At 45.1% G+C, this 20,316-nt stretch overlaps 1 protein-coding gene across 1 annotated transcript; it reads left to right on the forward strand.

Annotated features, from left to right (window-relative positions):
• The first annotated feature begins 717 nt into the window (after window positions 1-717).
• LOC144481932 (uncharacterized) lies at window positions 718-9,455 on the forward strand. Its single transcript, XM_078201101.1, has 2 exons — window positions 718-876; window positions 4,882-9,455. Exon 2 carries the CDS (start codon window positions 5,241-5,243, stop codon window positions 5,745-5,747), a length of 507 nt encoding a protein of 168 aa, XP_078057227.1. The 5' UTR covers window positions 718-876; window positions 4,882-5,240; the 3' UTR covers window positions 5,748-9,455.
• The last annotated feature ends 10,861 nt before the right edge of the window (window positions 9,456-20,316 follow it).

Consider the following 20,316-nt stretch of genomic DNA (forward strand, 5'->3'; position numbering starts at 1 on the left):
AAGGGAGAAACATTTATTTCCTGGGGGCGTGGGACGGCATGGTGGCATAGTGGTTAGCACTGCTGCTTCACAGCTCCAGGAACCTGGGTTCAATTCCTGGCTTGGGTCACTATCTGTGTGGAGTTTGCACATTCTCCTCGTGTCTGCGTGGGTTTCCTCCGGATGCTCCGGTTTCCTCCCACAGTCCAAAGACATGCGGGTTAGGTTGATTGGCTATGCTAAATTGCCCATAGTGTCCCAGTCAGAGGGATTAGCGGGGTAAATATGTGGGGATAGGGCCTGGGTGGGATTGTTGTCAGTGCAGACATGATGGGCCGAATGGCCTCCTTCTGCACTGTAGGGTTTCTGTGATTCCTCCCAGAGGAGGAAGTTTTAGTCTGAAGCTGATTGGACAAATTCCGTATTGTGACGTCACAATGGAGCTCTGTCTGAATCAGTCAGCAGGAATCTCTCTGCTCCGCGGTGACGTCTCCGAGGTCCGGCGCGCGGACACGGGGCCCCGCCCCCACCCATTGTTTCCCTCCCCACCCATTGTTCCCCACCCATTGTTCCCCTCCCCCACCCATTGTTCCCCTCCCCCACCCATTGTTCCCCTCTCCCTGAACCTCCTCGAGCCAAGGTTTCCAGGCTGGCGGCTCTGGCCAGAGCGAGAAGCCACTCGGTCATCTCCCCCTCCCCCCCCGGTCCGGGACTGCGCATGTCCAAGGGAGAGGGCAGCTGCGCATGTGCGCCCACCTCCTGACCATCATGCTGGGGCGTTAACCAATAAAAAGAGTTGGAGGACCGGAAGGACTCTGGTCCTCCAGCCAATCAGAGCGCGGGTTTTGTGCGATTGAGCTTTGGACAAACGAAAACTTCTTTCTGTCGGCAACATCTGTGAGTAAAACACTTTCTTTTCTCCCTCTTTCCATTTCTTTTCTCATTCTGGGGGGAATTGGGGACTTGCAGCAACTGAAGGGAAAGGAAGTGAATCCAGGGAGGGTGCAGACTCTGGAAAGGTTGGCCCAGGTCTGTCTCTTAAAGAACAAAGAACAGTGCAGCACAGGAACAGGCCCTTCGGCCCTCCAAGCCTGCACCGATCACGTTTACCTATCTAGACCAATTGCTTATATCCCTCTATTCCCCCCCTGTTCATATGTCTATCAAGATAAGTCTTAAATGTGGCTAATGTAACTGCCTCAGCCACTTCACTTGACAGTTCATTCCAGGCCCCCACCATCCTCTGTGTAAAAAAAACTTCACCTGCACATCTCCACTGAACCTTTCCCCCCTTATCTTGAACTTCTGCCCCCTTGTAATTGTCATTTCTGTCCTGGGGAAAAAGCTTCAAACTGTTCACCTTCTCTATATCCGTCATAATTTTATAAACTTCTATCGGGTCGCCCCCTCAGCCTCCGTCTTTCCAGGAAGAACAATCCCAGTTTATTCAATCTCTCCTCATAGCTAAAACCCTCCAGACCAGGCAACATCCTGGTAAACCTTTTCTGCACTCTGTCCAAAGCCTCCAAGTCCTTCTGATAGTGTGGTGACCGGAATTGGACACAGTATTCCAAATGTGGCCGAACCAACATTTTATACAATTATAACATAATTTGCCAACTTTTATTTAAATTTTGATTTGATTTATTATTGTCATATGTATTGGCACTCAGTGAAAAGTATTGTTTTTTTGCATGCTATACAGAGAAAGCATGCCATTCATAGAGAAGGAAAGGAGAGAGTGCAGAATGCAGTGTTACAGTCATAGCTAGGGTGTGGAGAAAGATCAACTTAATGCAAGGTAGGTCCATTCAAAAGTCTGACGGCAGCAGGGAAGAAGCTGTTCTTGAGTCGGTTGGTACGTGACCTCAGACTTTTGTATCTCTTTCCCGACAGAAGAAGGTGGAAGAGAGAATGTCCGGGGTGCATGGGGTCCTTAGTTATGCTGGCTGCTTTGCCAAGACAGCAGGAAGTGTAGACAGAGTCAATGGATGGGAGGCTTGTTTGCGTGATGGATTGGGCTATATTCATGACCTTTTGTAGTTTCTTGTGGTCTTGGGTAGAGCAGGAGCCATACCAAGCTGTGATACAACCAGAAAGAATGCTTTCTATGGTGCACCTGTAAAGGTTGGTGAGAGTTGTAGCTGACATGCCAAATTTCCTTAGTCTTCTGAGAAAGTAGAGGCGTTGATGGGCTTTCTTAACTATATTGTCGGCATTGGGGGACCAGGACAGGTTGTTGGTGATCCTGACACTTAAAAACCTGAATCTCTTGACCCTTTCTACTTCATCCCTGTTGACGTAGACAGGGGCATGTTCTCCTTTATGCTTCCTTAACTTGATGACAATCTCCTTCATTTTGTTGACATTGAGGGAGAGATTATTGTATTTATACTTGATGCCCTGTCCAATGAAGGCAAGCATGCCATATACTTCACCACCTTTTCCACCTGTGCACTTTTAAGGATCTGTGGACCTGTACTCCCAGATCTGTGTCTATGGTCCAGATTGTTCTGCCATTTATTTTATAACTCTCACCTGAATTGGATCTACAAAATGCATCACCTTGCATTTGTCCGGATTAAATGCCATCTGCCATTTCTCTGCCCAATTTTCTGGCCTATCTATATCCTGCTGTATTCTCTGACAGTCTTTATCACTAACCACAACTCCACCAGTCTTGGCATCATCCGCAAACTTGCTAATCAAACTAGCTATGTTTTCTTCCAAGTCACTTATAAATATTACAAACAGCAGAGGTCTCAGCACTGATCCCTGTGGAACACCATTAGTTACAGACCTCCATTCAGGAAACCACCCTTCCACCACTACTCTGTCTTCTATGGCCAGCCAGTTCTGAATCCATCCAGCTAGTTCATCGCTGATCCCATGAGATTTAATCTTTTGCACCAGTCTGCCATGAGGGACCTTGTCAAATGCCTTACTAAAGTCCATGTAGACAACTACAGCCCTTCCCTTGTCAATCATTTTTGTCACCACCTCAAAAAGCTCAATTAAATTAGTGAGACCTGACCTCCCAAGTACAAAACCATGCTGTTTGTCGCTGACAAGACTATTCAGTTCCAAATATGTATCGATCCTATTCCTAAGAATCTTCTTCAACAGTTTCACTATCACTGATGCCAAACTCACTGGCCTATAATTACCCGGGTTATCCTTGCTACCCTTCTTAAATACTGGGACAACATTGGCTATCCTCCAATCCTCTGGTACCTCACCAGTGGTCAATGAAGAAATAAAGATTTCTATTCGAGCAATTTCACCTTGTCTCCTTCAGTAATCTGGGATAATGCCATCTGGCCCTGAGGATTTGTCTACCTTATTGCCTTTTAATTCACCTAACACTTCCTCCCTCATAATGATGACTTGTTCTAAAGGGTTTACACACCTCTCCAAGACACGATCAATCGACGTGTCCCTCTCCTTTGTGAATACCAATGCAAAGTACTCCTTAAGGATCTCACCCACTTCCTTTGGTTCTACACATAATTTCCCTCCTTTGTCCTTAAGTGGACCAACTCTTTCTCTAGCCACCCTTTTGTTCCTAATATACATATAAAATGCCTCCTTAATCCTGTCTGCCAAGGACATTTTGTGACCCCCTTCTTGCCTTCCTAACTCCCTGTTTGAGCTAGAAACCACACATCATAGAAATCCTACAGTACAGAAAGAGACCATTCGGCCCATCGAGGCTGCACCGACCACAATCCCACCCAGGCCCTACCCCCATATATTTACCCACTAATCCCTCTAACCTATGCATCACAGGACACTAGGGGCAATTTCAGTATGGCCAATCAACCTAACCCGCACATCTTTGGACTGTGGGAGGAAACCGGAGCACCCGGGGGAAACCCACGCAGACACGAGGAGAATGTGCAAACTCCACACAGACAGTGACCCAAGCCGGGAATCGAACCCAGGTCCCTGGAGCTGTGAAGCAGCAGTGCTAACCACTGTGCTACCGTGCCACCAGCTCTTTTCTACTTTCCCTGTATTCTTCAGACATTGCCTTTGCTCCCTCAGCTTGACAGATTTATTTGTCTTTCCAAAAGGATGGTCTCTTTCCTAATGCTCCCAATTAAAGAGCTGCTTTCCCCAGGAGATGGCTGACATTTAAGGGGACAGTAAATTAATATAGGACAGAGATATGTCGAGTGTTGTTTTATGGCACATATTAGATATATTATTTGTGGTTCTGTAATATTTATATTTATTTATTATTCTTTCTAGTTTTGTAATATAGTACTGAAGCTACGTTATATATTTCCAGTCATGGACTCATTGCAGCACAGAAGGAATCCATTTGGAAACTCGAGTCCATGCTGACTCTGAGTAATTCTGTCAATCTCGAGTGGGTCCCGTTCTGTAACCCTGCAGCACCATTCAATTTCATTTAGAAATTATTGATCGTTTCTGCTTGACCTCCCTCAGAGGCAGCAAGATCAAGATCATGACTAATCAGAACCCCCTAGATCTTAAGCAACTGTATAGACATAGATCTGTCTGGCAGCCTGCAGACCGCTCTTTGGGCGGAATTGTACTGGAATGTCCACCAGAGGTTCATAGGATCCTGCCATTCTCCGAGCCTCGCCCCAAAACAGGGCGGGCATGCTGGTAAAATTCTGGGCTCTGTGTCCAGGACAGGAAGCAATGAACATGAATCTCGCATCCAGCTGAATCAGCACCTCCAGGGGTGGGGGGGAAGAGAAGATGGTGAATATTAGATACAGCAGAGTGAGAATGGAGGGAGAGTGTGGGATGAAGATTTACAGCTTTTGGGGAATGAGAAAAGAAAGAATGTTTCATAGAAACTAGAATTGTCTGTACTGAATTTCTATCCTGTTCTGACAGTGGTGAATCTTGTAATCTCCTTTTCAGAATATCAGGAGCTGAGGCTTTACAGACTGAAATCTCAAACCAAACATCAGGTTAGCATCTGACAGAGTCACTCAATTCATTGGGACCTGAATATCATCAGCCTTTGAATCTCGAGGGAGAAATGTTTCTCCGTTCTGTCTGCTTCAGGAGATTTTAAGCATCAGTGTGACTGGAAAAGCACCTGGACACACACACACCTGAGTGAGAGTGTTCCAATGCACTGAGTGTGGAAAGAGCTTTAACCAGTTACACAGCCTGAAAATACATCGCAGCATTCACAGCAGGGAGAGACTGTACCCGTGTTGTGTGTGGGATTTAACCGATTGTTTAACCTGGAGAGTCACAAGGATACCGGCACCATGGAGAAACGTTGGAAATGTGGGGACTGTGGGAAGGGATTTAGATACCCTTCTCACCTGGAAACTCATCGCCGCAGCCACACTGGGGAGAGACCGTTCACCTGTTCTCAGTGTGGGAATGGATTCAGTCGATTATCAACCCTGCAGACACACCAGCGAGTTCACAATGAGGAGAGGCCATTCACTTGCTTTGATTGTGGGAAGAGATTCACTCAGTTATCCACCCTGCAGACACACCAGCGAGTTCACACGAGGGAGAGGCCATTCATCTGCCCTCAGTGTGGGAAGGGATTCACTCAGTTATCCCACCTGCAGACACACCAGCGGTTTCACACTGGGGAGAGGCCATTCACCTGCCCTCACTGTGAGAAGGGATTTGCTCAGTTATCCACCCTGCAGACACACCAGCGAGTTCACACTCGGGAGAGACCATTCAGCTGCTCTCAGTGTGGGAAAGGATTCACTCAGTTATCTAACCTGCGGAGACACCAACAAGTCCACAAGTGATTCCAGGGGTTGGATTCTGCTGTTGTTGGACTACATTTTGTTCATTCTTACAGTTGGTCAACGGGGAGAATTGGAGGGCTTCTTGATGCTGGACTGGTCGGACTCATGACTTTGCCTCACTTGGACTGATAATCTTTGAACCTTGTTTACAATATCTGGCTTTGGAATTCTCAAGGATCACAGAGTGAAAGGATGTGAAGAAGTTAAAAGATATTTTGTTGGCAGTACTGTTTGGAAGCCTCGCAAAGCATGCAAAGGGAGTAGTGAGCACTAGGAACTGGAAGAGATTAGTATTAGTGAAAAAGTAGTATGGAGAAATTAATGTGGTTGAAAGTTAATAAATCCCCAGAGTGTTGGAAGAGGTGGCTATAGAAATAGTGGATACATAGATGGTCATCTTTCCATAAGACATAGGAGCAGAATTAGGCCACTCGGCCCATCGAGTCTGCTCCGCCATTCAATCATGGCTGATATTTTTCTCATCCCCATTCTCCTGCCTTTTCCCCATAACCCCTGATCCCCTTATTAATCAAGAATCTATCTATCTCTGTCTTGACGACACTCAATGACCCGGCCTCCACAGACTTCTGCGGCATAGAGTTCCACAGATTCACCACTCTCTGGCTGAAGAAATTCCTCCTCATCTCTGTTTTAAAGGATCGTCCCTTTAGCCTGAGGTTGTGCCTCTGGTTCTAGTTTTTCCTCCAAGTGGAGACATCCTCTCCACGTCCACTCTATCCAGGCCTCGCAGTATCCTGTAAGTTTCAATAAGATCTCTTCCCCCCCCCCCCAATCTTTCTAAACTCCAATGGGTACAGACCCACAGTCCTCAACCGTTCCTCATATGACAAGCTCTCCATTCCAGGGATCATTCTTGTGAACCTCCTCTGAACCCTTTCCAAGGCCAGCACATCCGTCCTTAGATATGGGGCCCAAAACTGTTCACAATACTCCAAATGGGGTCTGACCAGAGCCTTATACAGCCTCAGAAGTACATCCCTGCTCTTGTATTCTAGCCCTCTCGACATGAATGCTAACATTGCATTTGCCTTCCTAACTGCCGACTGAACCTGCACATTAACCTTAAGAGAATCTTGAACAATGACTCCCAAGTCCCTTTGTGTTTCTGATTTCCTAAGCATTTCTCCATTTTGAAAATAGTCTATGCCTCCATTCCTCCTTCCAAAGTGCATAACCTCACACTTTTCCACATTGTATTCCATCTGCCACTTCTTTGCTCACTCTCCTAACCTGTCCAAGTCCTTCTGCAGCCCCCCTGCTTCCTCGATACTACCTGTCCCTCCACATATCTTTGTAATTCTTTCACAATTCCATAGATTCTGGAATGGTTGCTGCAGATTGGAAGGTGGTAAATGTAACTTCACTGTCTAAGGAGGGAGAACTACAGACCCATTAGCCTGACATCAGTAGGAGGGAAAATGCTACAAGCTATTATAAAGGATGTGATCACGTACAAATTAGGAGCAGGAGTAGCCCACTCGGCCCCTCGAGCCTGCTCCGCCATTCAATACGATCTGATTGTAACCTCAACTCCACATTCCCGCTAACCTCCTGATAACCTTTCACCCCCTTGCTTATCAAGAATCTATCCGGCTCTGCCTTCAAAATATTCAGAGAGTCTGCTTCCACTGCCCTTTTGAGGAAGAGAATTCCACCACCAACCTCTGAGAGAAAGAAGTTCTCCTCTGTCTCAAATGAGCAAGCTATTCCTTTTAAAGTGATTCCAATTTCTAGACTCTCCCACAAGTGGAAAACATCCTTTCCACATCTACCCTGTCAAGGTCCCTCAGGATCTTTATATGGTTCAATCAAGTCACTTAAACTCCGCCGAACACAAGCCCAGCCTGTCCAATTATTCCTCATAAGACCACCCTCCAATTTCAAGTATGAATCCAGTAAACCTTCCTGAACTGCTTCCAATCCTTTTACATCATTCCTTAAATGAGAGTAATACTGTACACAGTGCTCCAGCACCACTGTCCTGTATAACTGAGTGAGAAGTCTCACAAAACCAGGTTATTTGGTAGCACAAGCTTTCGGAGTGTTGCCCCTTCAGGTGAGTGAAGAGTTGTGTTCATAAACAGGACATATAAAGACACAGACTCAATTTACAAGGTAATGGTTGGAATGCGAGTCTTTCCAGGTAATCAAGTCTTTACAGGTGCAGACAATGTGAGTGGAGAGAGGGTTAAGCACAGGTTAAAGAGATGTGTATTGTCTCCAGATAATACAGGACAGTTAGTGAGATTTTGCAAGTCCAGGCAAGTCGTGAGGGTTACAGATAATATGGCATGAACCCAAGATCCCAGTTGAGGCCGTCCTCGTGTGTGCGGAACTTGGCTATCAGTTTCTGCTCAGCGACTCTGCGTTGTCGTGTGTCGTGAACTGTATAACTGAAGCATAACCTCCCTACTTTTGTATTCAATTCTCATCAGAATAAACAGTAACAGAACAAAGAAATGTACAGCACAGAGACAGGCCCTTCGTCCCTCCAAGCCTGTGCCAATCATGATGCTCTAACTAAACTAAAAATGACTTCTGACCTTGCATCGGTCCGTATCCCTCCCTATTCATGTAGCCTGTTAGCTTTTCTAATTGCCTCCTGTACCTGTATACTAGCCTTTTGTGATTCATGCATTAGGACACCCAGATCCCCCTTCACCTCAGAGTTCTGCAATCTCTCACCATTTAGATAATGAGCTTCTTTGCACTTTCTGCTAAAATGTACAATTGCACATTTTCTCACATCACACTCCATGTGACAGATCTTTTCCCACTCACTTGACCTATCCCTAATCACTTTGTATCTCCCTATTTCTTCACAACCTACTTCCCTACTTATCTGTGTAACATAGGAGCAGGAGGTGGCCATTCAGCCCATCGAGTCTGGTCCACCATTCAATATGATCGTGGCTGACCATCCACTTCAGTGCCTTTTTCCTCACACTATCCCTACATCCCTTTGTGTTATTGGTATTTAAAAATCTGTCGCTCTCTGCTTTGAACACACTCAATGACTCAGCTTCCACAGCCCTCTGGGGTAGAGAATTCCAAAGATTCACAACCATCTGAGTAAAGAAATGTCTCCTCCGACACCGCTCCCAAGTGGCTTCCCCCTTCTTTTGAAATTGTGCCCCCAGGTTCTAGACTCCCCACCCAGGGGAAACATCTCAGCTGCTCCTACCCTGTCTATTCCTTTCAGTATTTTATAAGTTTCAATGAGATCACCTCTCATTATTTAAAACTCGAGAGAACACAGGCCCAGTTTCCCCAATCTCTTTTCATAGGACAGGAACATGTCTGGTGAACCTTTATTGAACTCCCTCTCTGACAGTAATATCTTCCCTAAGGTAAGGGTCCAAAACTGCACACAGTATTCCAGCTGTGGCCTAATCAAGGTTCTATACAATGGGTGTATTCTGGCCGGTTTCACGACTTTGCTTCCAGTGGGCTGATGCTCTTTGAGCCTGGGAGAACACATTTCCACTGAAATGATCCACAAGCTGATGAAGAACATTTATTTTATCCTGGATAGTAAATAGTGCTTTTCCTACCACTACAGGTAGAGCTAAAATCAATATATTTGTCTCTGTTCCATTGAGTTTACAGCACAGGGCCAGGCCAGTCGGCTCAATTGGTCTATGTCAGTATTTATGCCCCACATGAGCCTCCACCCACCCCTCGTCATCTCCCTCCATCAGCATCTCCTTCTATTCCTTTCTCCCTCATGGATGTATCTAGCCTCCCCTCCAATGTATTAATGCTATTCACCTCAACCACTCGCTGTGGTAGTGAGTTCCACATTCTCACCACTCGCTGGGTAAAGAGGTTTCTCCTGAAATCCCTATTGGGTTATTGAACCCCCGTCATAATCTTAAAGACATCCATCAGATCACCCTTTAGTCTTTTTTCCAGATAAAAGCAGCCCCAGCCTTTCCTGAGGGTTAAATGCTCTCAGTTCTGGGATTATTCTTGTGAATCTTTGTTGCACTTTCTCCAGTGCCTCTATTTCCTTTTTCTAAATAGAGATCACAAATGTTGACAGTGCTCTCAGTGTAGTCTAAACCTGGTTCCAAACACATTGAACATTGAACACAATTCTATCCCTCGAGAATGGAACCCTATATATGGGCCCCACACTTTAGGAAAGATGTAAAGTTCTTGGAAAGGGTGCAGAGGAGATTTACGAGAATGGCTCCAGGGATGAGGGAATTCAGGTGAGTTGGAGAGACTGGAGCAGCTGAAATTTCTCTTGTTGACCCTCGGACTAGGCTATTAATCAATGTGGTGGAAAACGAAACACTGACACAGAATATTTTGCATAACTCGATCTTTATTAAGGTTAAAGATAAACACTCGATGAACATGAACTATTCTTTCCTTTAACTTGCTGGAATACCGATTATCTTCAAACATTCAATAAACACTTGAACTGCCTTTTTACTCAACACTTGCTAAAATACTAATTTAAACAAAACACAAAACTGACAGCTTGAACTCAAATACTACCCATTGCAAGGTGAGGTGAGTTGATCAGGCTCCCTGCCAATGGGCTTTTCTTCCAATATCTCTGAGTGCCAGACTCGGGGGAACCTTTCTTTAACCTTCGCATAAACAACCAACGTATAATGCTGGCAAAACCCGTTTGTCGGCTTATTCTGCGGGGTCTCGCTGACTGAGATGTGCTTTCAGTCACATTCACAGAATAGGCAGTAATCGATCACTGTTCTCTAGTCATGTAGGCTGAGGGAGTCATGCCTCTCTCAAGGGGTGATATTTGTCTCAGGAGCACGACACAGAGGGGTCTGTGTTCACTCAATCTCTGTTCAAGGCAGAGCGACAGCCACCATCCAGTCAGCTCTTGTACCTGGTCTTCACTGCAGAAGCCCTTCAGCCTGCTGCTCCCTCAGTCTGATACAGAGTGAGCTCTTTTAACCATCAGCCTTTGCTGCTGCCTACATTTGCTTTACGGATATACTCATTAGGTGACACTCTCTTTAGATCAGTCAGGCATTAAGATTGGGAATGGTTCCATTCGGATCATTGAGTCCATGTTGGCCCCGTTTTTTTCCCCTATCCCTGGAGGTTTATTTCCCTCAAGTGCCCATCCAATTTCCTTTTGGAAACATTCCATCATCTCTGCTTCTCTCTCTCTCTTTCCTCCTCCTCTTTTTCTCTCTCTCTCTCTCTCTCTCTCTTTCCCCCCCCCCCCCCCCCCCCCCCGCCATCGGAAGTGGTTTCCAGATATTTACCACTTTCTTCAAATGCAAATGAGACTCAACAGAGAAGGAGGCCCTTCCACCCATTGTACTCATGATATCCCTTTGAACAAGCTCTTCCATTAATCCCATGTTTCATTTTGAATCTGTCCAGTAACCTTTTGAAAGATACAGTTTAAATTTCTTCGTCCTCCTGTCTCCAACATCTGTGAGTAAAACACTTTCTTTTCTCCCCCTTTCCATTTCTTTTCTCATTCTGGGGGAAATTGGGGACTTGCAGCAACTGAAGGGAAAGGAAGTGAATCCAGAGAAGGTGCAGACTTTGGAAAGGTTGGCCCACGTCTCTCTCTCTTAAAGGCATTGACCTCCTTTGCTCCCTCAGCTTAACACATTTATTTTTCTGGCTAAAAGGATGGTCTCTTTCCTAATCACAATTAAAGAAGATGGCTGACATTTAACAGAACTGTAAATTAATATAGGACAGAGATATATCTAGTGCTGTTACGTGGTACAGATTTATGGCTCTGTAATAAACTACATTTATTATTTGTAGATTTGTAATATTGTACTATAACTACATAATAAATTTCCAGTAATCACTTCCCTCAGAGTTGTTAGTCTTTGGATTTCTGTCTCACTTGCAGCAACTGAAGGGAAAGGAAGTGAATCCAGTCTGTATATTCCACACATATTTAGTCTAATCACATAGACATATATCTGTCTGGCAGCCTGCATGGAGATTTTCAGCTCTCTCTGTCCAGGACAGGAATCAGTGAACATGGATCTGTCAATCAGCCTGAATCAGCACCTTCAGGAGAATTGGGAGGGTGAATATTAGATACAGCAGAGTGAGGATGGAGGGAGAGTGTGTGGGATGGAGATTTACAGCTTTGGGGAATGAGAGAGGAAAGAATGTTCCATAGAAACTACAATTCTCTATTTTAAACTAATATCCTGTACTGACAGTGATGACGTTTGTAAATTTTGTACAGTATATTAGAAGAGGAGGAATCGCAGAGTAAATCTCAAATGTCACGTCCAGATCTGACGGAGTCACTCGATTCCTTCGAAACTGAATATCATCAGCCTTCAAATCAGAAGGAGAAATATTTGATCGGTATGTCAACTGCAAAAGATTTACAGACAGAAATCTCAATCCAAACGTCATATCAGAATCTGATTCACTCGATTCATCGGATTTTGAATATAAAAGGAGATATGTTTCTCTGTTCTGTTAGCCTCAGGAGATTTTAAGTATCAGTGTGACTGGAAAAGCACTGCGACACACACAATAGTGAGTGTTCCAGTGCACTGACTGTGGAAAGAGCTTTAACCAGTTACACAGCTTGAATAAACATCGCAGCATTCACAGCAGGGAGACACCGTACCCGTGTTGTGTGTGTGGACGAGGCTTCAACTGATCATCAAACCTGGAGAATCAGAAGGGCATCTGCACTATGGAGAAAGTGGGGACTGTGGAAAGGGATTCAGGGTCCCATCTCGGCTGGAAACTCATTGACGCAATCATACTGGGGAGAAACCATTCACCTGCTCTGTGTGCGCGAAAGGATTCACTCAGTCATCCAGTCTGCTGAGTCACAATCTCACTCAAACCAATGAGAGACTATTCACCTGTTCTGACTGTGGAAGCAGATTCAAAAGCTCTCAGGAACTGGTGTCCCACCAGTGCATTCACACCTGAGGAGAAACCGTTCAGCTGCTCTCACTGCACAAAGACGTTTAAATGGTCATCCAACCTGCAAAGAAAGCAGCGAGTTCACACCGGGGAGAGACCGTTCACCTCTTTGTGTGGGAAGAGTTTCACTCAGTGATCTAAACTGCTGACACAAAGTAATTCACATGAAGGAGAGAGACCCTCTGAATGTTCTGACTGTGGGAATGGCTTCAAAAGCTCTCAGAAACTAATGATCCACCAGCGCATTCACACAGGAGAGAGACCGTTCAGCTGCTCTCACTGTACAAAGAGATTTAGAATATCTTCAGCACTGTTGAAACACCAGTGAGTTCACACCAGGGAGAGACCACTAACCGGTTTGGTGTGTGCGAAAGGATTTTTTCGGTTATTCAGCCTGTGCAGACACAACATCACTCACACCCAGGAGACATCTTTTTAAATTCTCTGACCATGGCTTCAGGAACTGCTGTCCCGCCAGTGAGTTCACACTGGGCAGAGACTGGTCAACTGTTCTGACTGTGGGAAGGGATTCGCTCGGTCAGCAAACTTGGTGAAACACCAGCGAGTTCACAAGTGATTACAGTTCTGGGATTGTTCTTGTGAATCTTTCTTGCCCCTTCTCCAGTGCCTCTGTTTCCTTTTTCTAAACAGAGATCACAAATAGAACAGCACAGCAACAGACCCTGCGGCTACAATGTTGTGTCGAGCATGAATTCCTTCTGCCTACTCCTGGTCCATATTCATGTGTTTATCTAAAAACCTCTTAAATGCCCCTATTGTATCTGCCTCCACCACCACCCCTGGCAGCACGTTTCAGACACCGACCACTCTCTGTTTTAAAAAGAAACTTGCCCCTCACATCCCCTTTGAACTTTCCCTGTCTCACCTTAAGTGCATGCCCCCTAGTATTAAATATATCAACTCTGGGAAAAAGATTCTGACTGTCAACTCTATAAGTCTCATAATTTTCTAGACTTCTATCAAGTCTCTCCTCAGCCTCTGCTGCTCCAGAGGAAATAACCCTAGTTTGTCCAGCCTCTCCTTATAGCTCACACCCTCTAATCCAGGCAGCTTCCTGGTAAACAAAGCTTCCATATTCTTCCTGTAATGTGGCAATCAGAATTGAACGCAATATTCTAAGTGCGGCCTCACACTTGCCCTGATTAAACTCCATCTGCCATTTCTCCATCCATAACTGCAGCTGATCTATATCCCACCGTATCCTTTGACAACCTTCGACACTGTCCACAACTCCACCTAGCTTTATGTCGACTGCAAACTTACTAACCCACCCATCCACAGTTACATCAAAGTCATTTATATATATCACATGCAGCAGTGGTCCTAGTACGGATCCCTGGGGAACACCACTAGTCACGGACCTCCAGCCAAAAAAACACCCTTCCACCACTACTCTCCGACTTCTACGGGCAAACCAATTCTGAATCTCAGGGGCAAGTCACCGTGGATCCCTTGCATCGTAATCTTCTGGATGAACTGACCACGAGGGACTTTGTCGAAAGCCTTACTAAAATCCATCAACACAACATCCACTGTTAGAACATAGAACATAGAAAGCCACAGCACAAACAGGCCCTTCGGCCCACAAGTTGCGCCGATCACATCCCCACCTCTAGGCCTATCTATAGCCCTCAATCCCATTAAATCCCATGTACTCATCCAGAAGTCTCTTAAAAGACCCCAACGAGTTTGCCTCCACCACCACCGACGTCAGCCGATTCCACTCACCCACCACCCTCTGAGTGAAAAACTTACCCCTGACATCTCCTCTGTACCTACCCCCCAGCACCTTAAACCTGTGTCCTCTCGTAGCAACCATTTCAGCCCTTGGAAATAGCCTCTGAGAGTCTACCCTATCCAGACCTCTCAACATCTTGTAAACCTCTATCAGGTCACCTCTCATCCTTCGTCTCTCCAGGGAGAAGAGACCAAGCTCCCTCAACCTATCCTCATAAGGCATGTTCTACCCTCATCGATCACCTTCATCGATAAAATCAATCAAGTTCATAGAAACCCTACAGTGCAGAAAGAGGCCATTCGGCCCATCGAGTCTGCACCGACCACAATCCCACCCAGGCCCGATCCCCACATTTACCCACTAATCCCTCTAACCTACGCATCCCGGGACACTGAGGGGTAATTTAGCATAGCCAATTAACCTAACCCACACATCTTTGGACTGTGGGAGGAAACCGGAGCAAACCCACGCAGACACAGGAAGAATGTGCAAACTCCACACAGTGACCCAAGCCAGGAACCGAACCCAGGTCCCTGGCGCTGTGAAGCAGTAGTGCTAACCACTGTGCCACCGTGCCCTTAGTAAGATGTTGACAGTACTCCCAGTGTGGTCTTGTGATGAAAGTATAGACTGGTTCGGTGAAATGTAGATTACAAGTATAATTGATATTGAATGAGGACTTTATACTTCAGAATTGAATAAAGGACTCAGTGTTATGAACAGATAAAGAAGGACTAAAACCCTTACCCAGAACCCTTTTCACACACACGTGGACATCTCTGAATCTGACGCACACCAAATGGAACGTTACACAAGGGACTGGAATTCACTGGAATTTTTCAACAACCTTTCAATAGAAATGTCCTGGTACCGACTGTGACAAAGGCCACAACTGATAGCAAGAACCAGGAGGAACCTTTAACCCAGAGAATGTTAATAACCTTGTTCAGGACACCGGTGTCAGGCACAGGAGGAGCCCAAGAAAAACACAACATTTAATTTCTGTCTGTTTCACAATTCTAAATGACTGATTCTTTAACAAAGGAATGTTAAAAACGGCATTGTGATATTCCAAGGTCAGCTGTGTGTGGGAAAGGGACACACTGATGTGTTTTTATTTTAAACAGGAGGATCCATTGAAAAGCAGCTCTGGACGATCCGAGCACCTCCTGACCTTTCAATTCATTTCAAATCACCCATTGCTTTCTGTGGAATATTCTTTATTCTTTCCTGGGATGTGGACACTGCTGGCAAAGCCCCAGCATGCATTGCCCATCTCCAAATTGCCCTTGAACAGAGTGACTTGCTCAGCAATTTCAGAGGAGCAGTTAAGAATCACCCACAATGCTGTGTGGATCTGGATTCACATGTAGGCCAGACTGGGTAAGGAAGGCAGATTTCCTTCCCCAACAGGGAGCATTAATAGGGTGAACCGGATGGGTTTTTACAACAATTGATGATAGTCTCAGTGACGGTGACCATGAAACTAACTTTATATAATTCCAGATTGATTCACTGAATTCAAATCCCACCAGCCGACTGTCTCTAGATCCTTTGCTGGGTCTCTGCATTACTCGGCCAGCGACATTCCCGCTATCCCACCACCTCCTCCTGAATGGAATATTCCGCACAACCCTTAGTTAAACGGGAAGGAGAAAGCCTTTGACCTTTGGATAACCTCAACACGAACTAAAGAAACGTTAAAACTGACCAGTCTGTAAAAGTTTAAAAACTTTATCTTGTTAAAACAGAGAGTAAGAAACAGGTGAAAAGTAATGATGGACGTTACGACTGACAGCAGAAACATTGATTGACCAGATGAACGCTCGCTAGATCGCAGAGCGATCCTCAACTATTGAAGAATTGACCCACAATTAGGAATGCGAGAGCCTTATAAAAAGAGGCAGGAGTTTACACAGATAGGTGACACCCACAGCTGCTAAGGATGATGGAATTCAGTTCAGGAAGGGAATAAAGTCAGAAGCTTTTGCGATTCAATGTGGAAGTATTGAACAACCTGGAATCAGTGCTTCTCGAGCTTGCTGACTAGCCAAACACTTCAATTAATCTCATCATAAAACCCCCCAGTATAAATAACATGGATTTGACTGACAAATGTTGAAGTGTCGGTTTAGAGCCACAAGTTTCATCTTCCCATTTGAGCCTTGGGCACCTTTCTGTCTCTATTGCTCGTGCCAATGACAGCCAGGCGACGGAGCTGAGGGCTGAATTTAGCTGAGAGTAACAGGGCCTGCGCCATAATTGGGAAACTGTCCTGGGTATCACACCCATAGAGAGACAGGAAAGTGCTGGAGGACAGACTGGGAAATGGGCCCCCAACCAATCGAGGCATAGGAGGGGGTGACCGGGGCTGATGGCAACATGACCCCCGGGGTTCACTGTCCCTGCATCCAAAGTGGGGAGTCACAGGAACAGGGTACAGAGGAGCTGAATAGAAACCATTTGTGTCCAGAATATTGTGAACATCCTTTTACTCTGGTTGTCTTTGGTCCTCAAGTCATTTTCTGTTTGTTTTAACCATGTTCTGTTTCATTAATAAACTTTTATCAGTAAAAATATTTCATTTTCCTGGACTTTTCCTGATGAGATTGATGCACTTTAGGGAAAGTGGATGAGAGGGGTTGGTAGGCTCTTTAACAGAAAGTTAGTCCCTCTAAGGTCATTGGCAAAGGAACCACTGGAGGAGATGTGATTTTATTTTTGACACAGCGATGTTAGAAAATGGAGTTCAGGGAGTCAATTAACCCTTTCTTCCCTTTTCCCAAACTCCTCTGAAATGATTCACAGTGATAACCCTTATTGGGGACAGTGGTTAGATTTTATTCAGTATCAATAAGAACTGACACATGTTAATATCTGAGCAGTAATATCAAAGTGCATCAGCATTACTCTTGCACTCTGGGTAAAAGCACTACCTCCACGGAAATGCTCCCTGCTCTGTCCCAGATGCCACGGCACCAGTCTATGCAATATATAAAACCTCGACAAATCTCTGTGCTCGGGGAATCCCTTCTTACACTTTTTTACATCACAAAGACTATGGAGATTGAATTAACCCAATCATTGCCGAGCTAACATTTGAACGGACCAATTACAAAACCTGCCATTGAACCATCTGTACCCACCCAAGCCACATCAAACTCTCAAAGAATCATCTTCCCATGCACTGTCCCTGGTACAGGAAGTCAGCATTCCCATGCCAAGCAGTGGAAACATGGTGGCCTTGACACCCAGGTGTTATCCAGCATTCGAGGCACTCTTGTTTTCTCTGTCCTCTGGGAGCTGTTTATCTCCTTGTCCACACACGGGAAGTTGTCTGCTCTCAGCTCTGCTAGATTTCGGCTGAGGTTTGGCCCCTTTTACACTTTTTGGATCAATAAAACATTTGATCAGTGAAGCCCCAAAACCACAATTTCCCATCCTGTCGCCTGTCAACCATCCTTACCCAGAGCATCATCACAACAGGAATAAAAACAGGAGAAGTGCAACAATCAAAATCAATGCACAGCCAGTCATAGAATTTAATTTAATGTTCACCAATTAGCAAGAAAACCCGAAATCGGGGGCCCCCCAGGATTCTTACAGTCTGCACCTTGAGGGGGAGGAGAACTCTCTCTCTGACCCCTCACTCAATTTCACTCTGTTATTTTCCAGTTCTATTCTGGCCCTGCCTGGGGTAACATCGACTCGAACTTTTCTTCTTCTGAAGGAGCACCGTGAGTTCTAGGTTACGAATACATAAGGACAGATGCTTCAAGCAACAGATCAAGCATGGATGTAAAAGATTCTCCAGCTCTCTCTTTACCCCTATCCAACTTGTGGACTGTTCTTACTCAGTTTTATTTTTCCCAAAATCTTAATTGTCCTTTAATTTTCCTCACTTTGTGTCCATGTGCAGTGTGTTTAATTGGATCCTGATTGTTTTAAACTCAGTTTCTCCCTGGAGTGTGTATCAATGCCTTGATGGAGTCACAATGTTGTCTCAATACCCTGACCACATTAACCATTTCATCTCCTGCTGTGTCTCAAGTAGCTGTGTGTGTTTGGGACCCGCTCTTCACTCCATCTCACCATGAATTCAGGGTTGCTATTTTTCACATGTAACAAATCACATCTGTACACTCACTCTGATATCCCACAATGTCACATATTCTTAACTTTCAAATGTGCTGATGAAAAGATCAAAGTGAGTGTCTGTCTTTCTTATCTCCCCCTGTTATGGTGCTGATATTTTATGTAGTGGCCGGGCTTTCAAATGTGGATTTCTTTTAAATAAATTTCATGGACAAGAATGTAAATATCTCCAAGAGAAAGTGATCAACTTATTCATCCCATTGACACATTCCAGACTTTCACTAGAATGTAGCTGGATACCAGATTGATACATTCAAGGTGAGTTAACCCAATTCATTTATTGTCCAGGACAATATGTTAACAATATATTTAAAACAGAAATTAAACATTCCCATTTGATGTCACATATTAACATATTCTGTTAGTTTGTTCTTTATTGTCGATGTCAGGCTGGGGTTGTTCCCCATGGAGCAAAGGAGGTTGATGGGAGATTTGATGGAGGTGGACAAGATTCTGACAGGTTTAGATAAGATGGACAAAGAAAAGCTGTTCCCATTAGCTGATGGGACAAGGACAAGGGGGGACTCAGGTTTTGGGTCAGAGATGCAGTGTGGGGAAATGCGAGGAGGAATATATTGATACAGTTCGTGGTAATGACCTGGAACTCGCTGCTTAGGAGTGGGGAGTAACTGAAGACAATAAATGATTTGAAAAGGAAATTGGATGGGCATTTGAGGGAACTAAACCTGCAGAGATAAAAGGATAGACTGAGACTGACAGGTTTGCTCCAGAGAGCAAACAGGGAATCAATGGGCTGAATGGCCGCCATCACTACCCTCATGACTCTGACACAAAGAGAACGATTTCAGCCGCTCCAATCTGTCCAACTCACTGAAGTCCCTCATTCCTGCTGCCATTCTCATAAATCTCAGAACCACCTGATTTCCAATCCAATTCATTTAAGGAGCCCTGAAGCCTGACTCCCAACCTTCAATGGTTTTCTGATCCTGTCAATATCATTGTCTTGGAACTTGATTATACCACCACATTGGCAATCATCAACATACATCATAAAGATGCCCGAGACTTTCACACCATGGTACCAATACAGCATGGAAGCATCTGCCTACGGGCGGAGACAACCTGATTTTAACAGAAGTGCTCTAACTGAAAAGTACCATTCCTTCGGGAAGCACATTTCAGAACATCAACACACTTATTGCACTTCCAAAGTCTTCCTTCTGCATCTGGCACCTTCTTAGGAGGGTGCAGCAACACTGCCCTCTGGACGTGATCCCTCACAGAAATGCAGTTTTTATGTTTCTTGACTGACATTCCTCAGAAAATGTTGCTAAAAGGGTCATTTTCAAATTTCCCACTGTGGGTGAGTCCACTCTGTCCATCCTGCCATCCTAGGAATCAGTCTGGTGAACCTTCACTGCACTCCCTCTGTGGCAAGTATATCTTTTCTTAGATAAGGAGACCAAAACTGTGCACAATATTCCAGGTGTGGCCTCCTAAAGCCACTGTACAGCTGCGGTAAGACATCCTTGCTTCTGTATGCAAGTCCTCTTGCAATGAAGGTCGACAGAGCATTTTCCTTTCTAACTGCTTGCTGTACCTGCATGTTTGCTTTCAGTGACTGGTGTACGAGGACACCAGTCCAGATACCAGACACGAGGGGACGGCACAGTGGCTAGCACTGCTTCCTCACAGCGCCAGGGACCAGGGTTCGATTCCTGGCTTGGGTCACTGTCTGTGTGGAGTTTGCACATTCTC

Source organism: Mustelus asterias, chromosome X, assembly GCF_964213995.1.
Source record: "Mustelus asterias chromosome X, sMusAst1.hap1.1, whole genome shotgun sequence".
Taxonomy (NCBI): domain Eukaryota; kingdom Metazoa; phylum Chordata; class Chondrichthyes; order Carcharhiniformes; family Triakidae; genus Mustelus; species Mustelus asterias.

What these genes read in the sequence shown, in the direction of transcription:
- LOC144481932 (XM_078201101.1), top strand. Translation starts at nt 5,241, where the DNA reads ATGGAGAAACGTTGGAAATGTGGGGACTGTGGGAAGGGATTTAGATAC.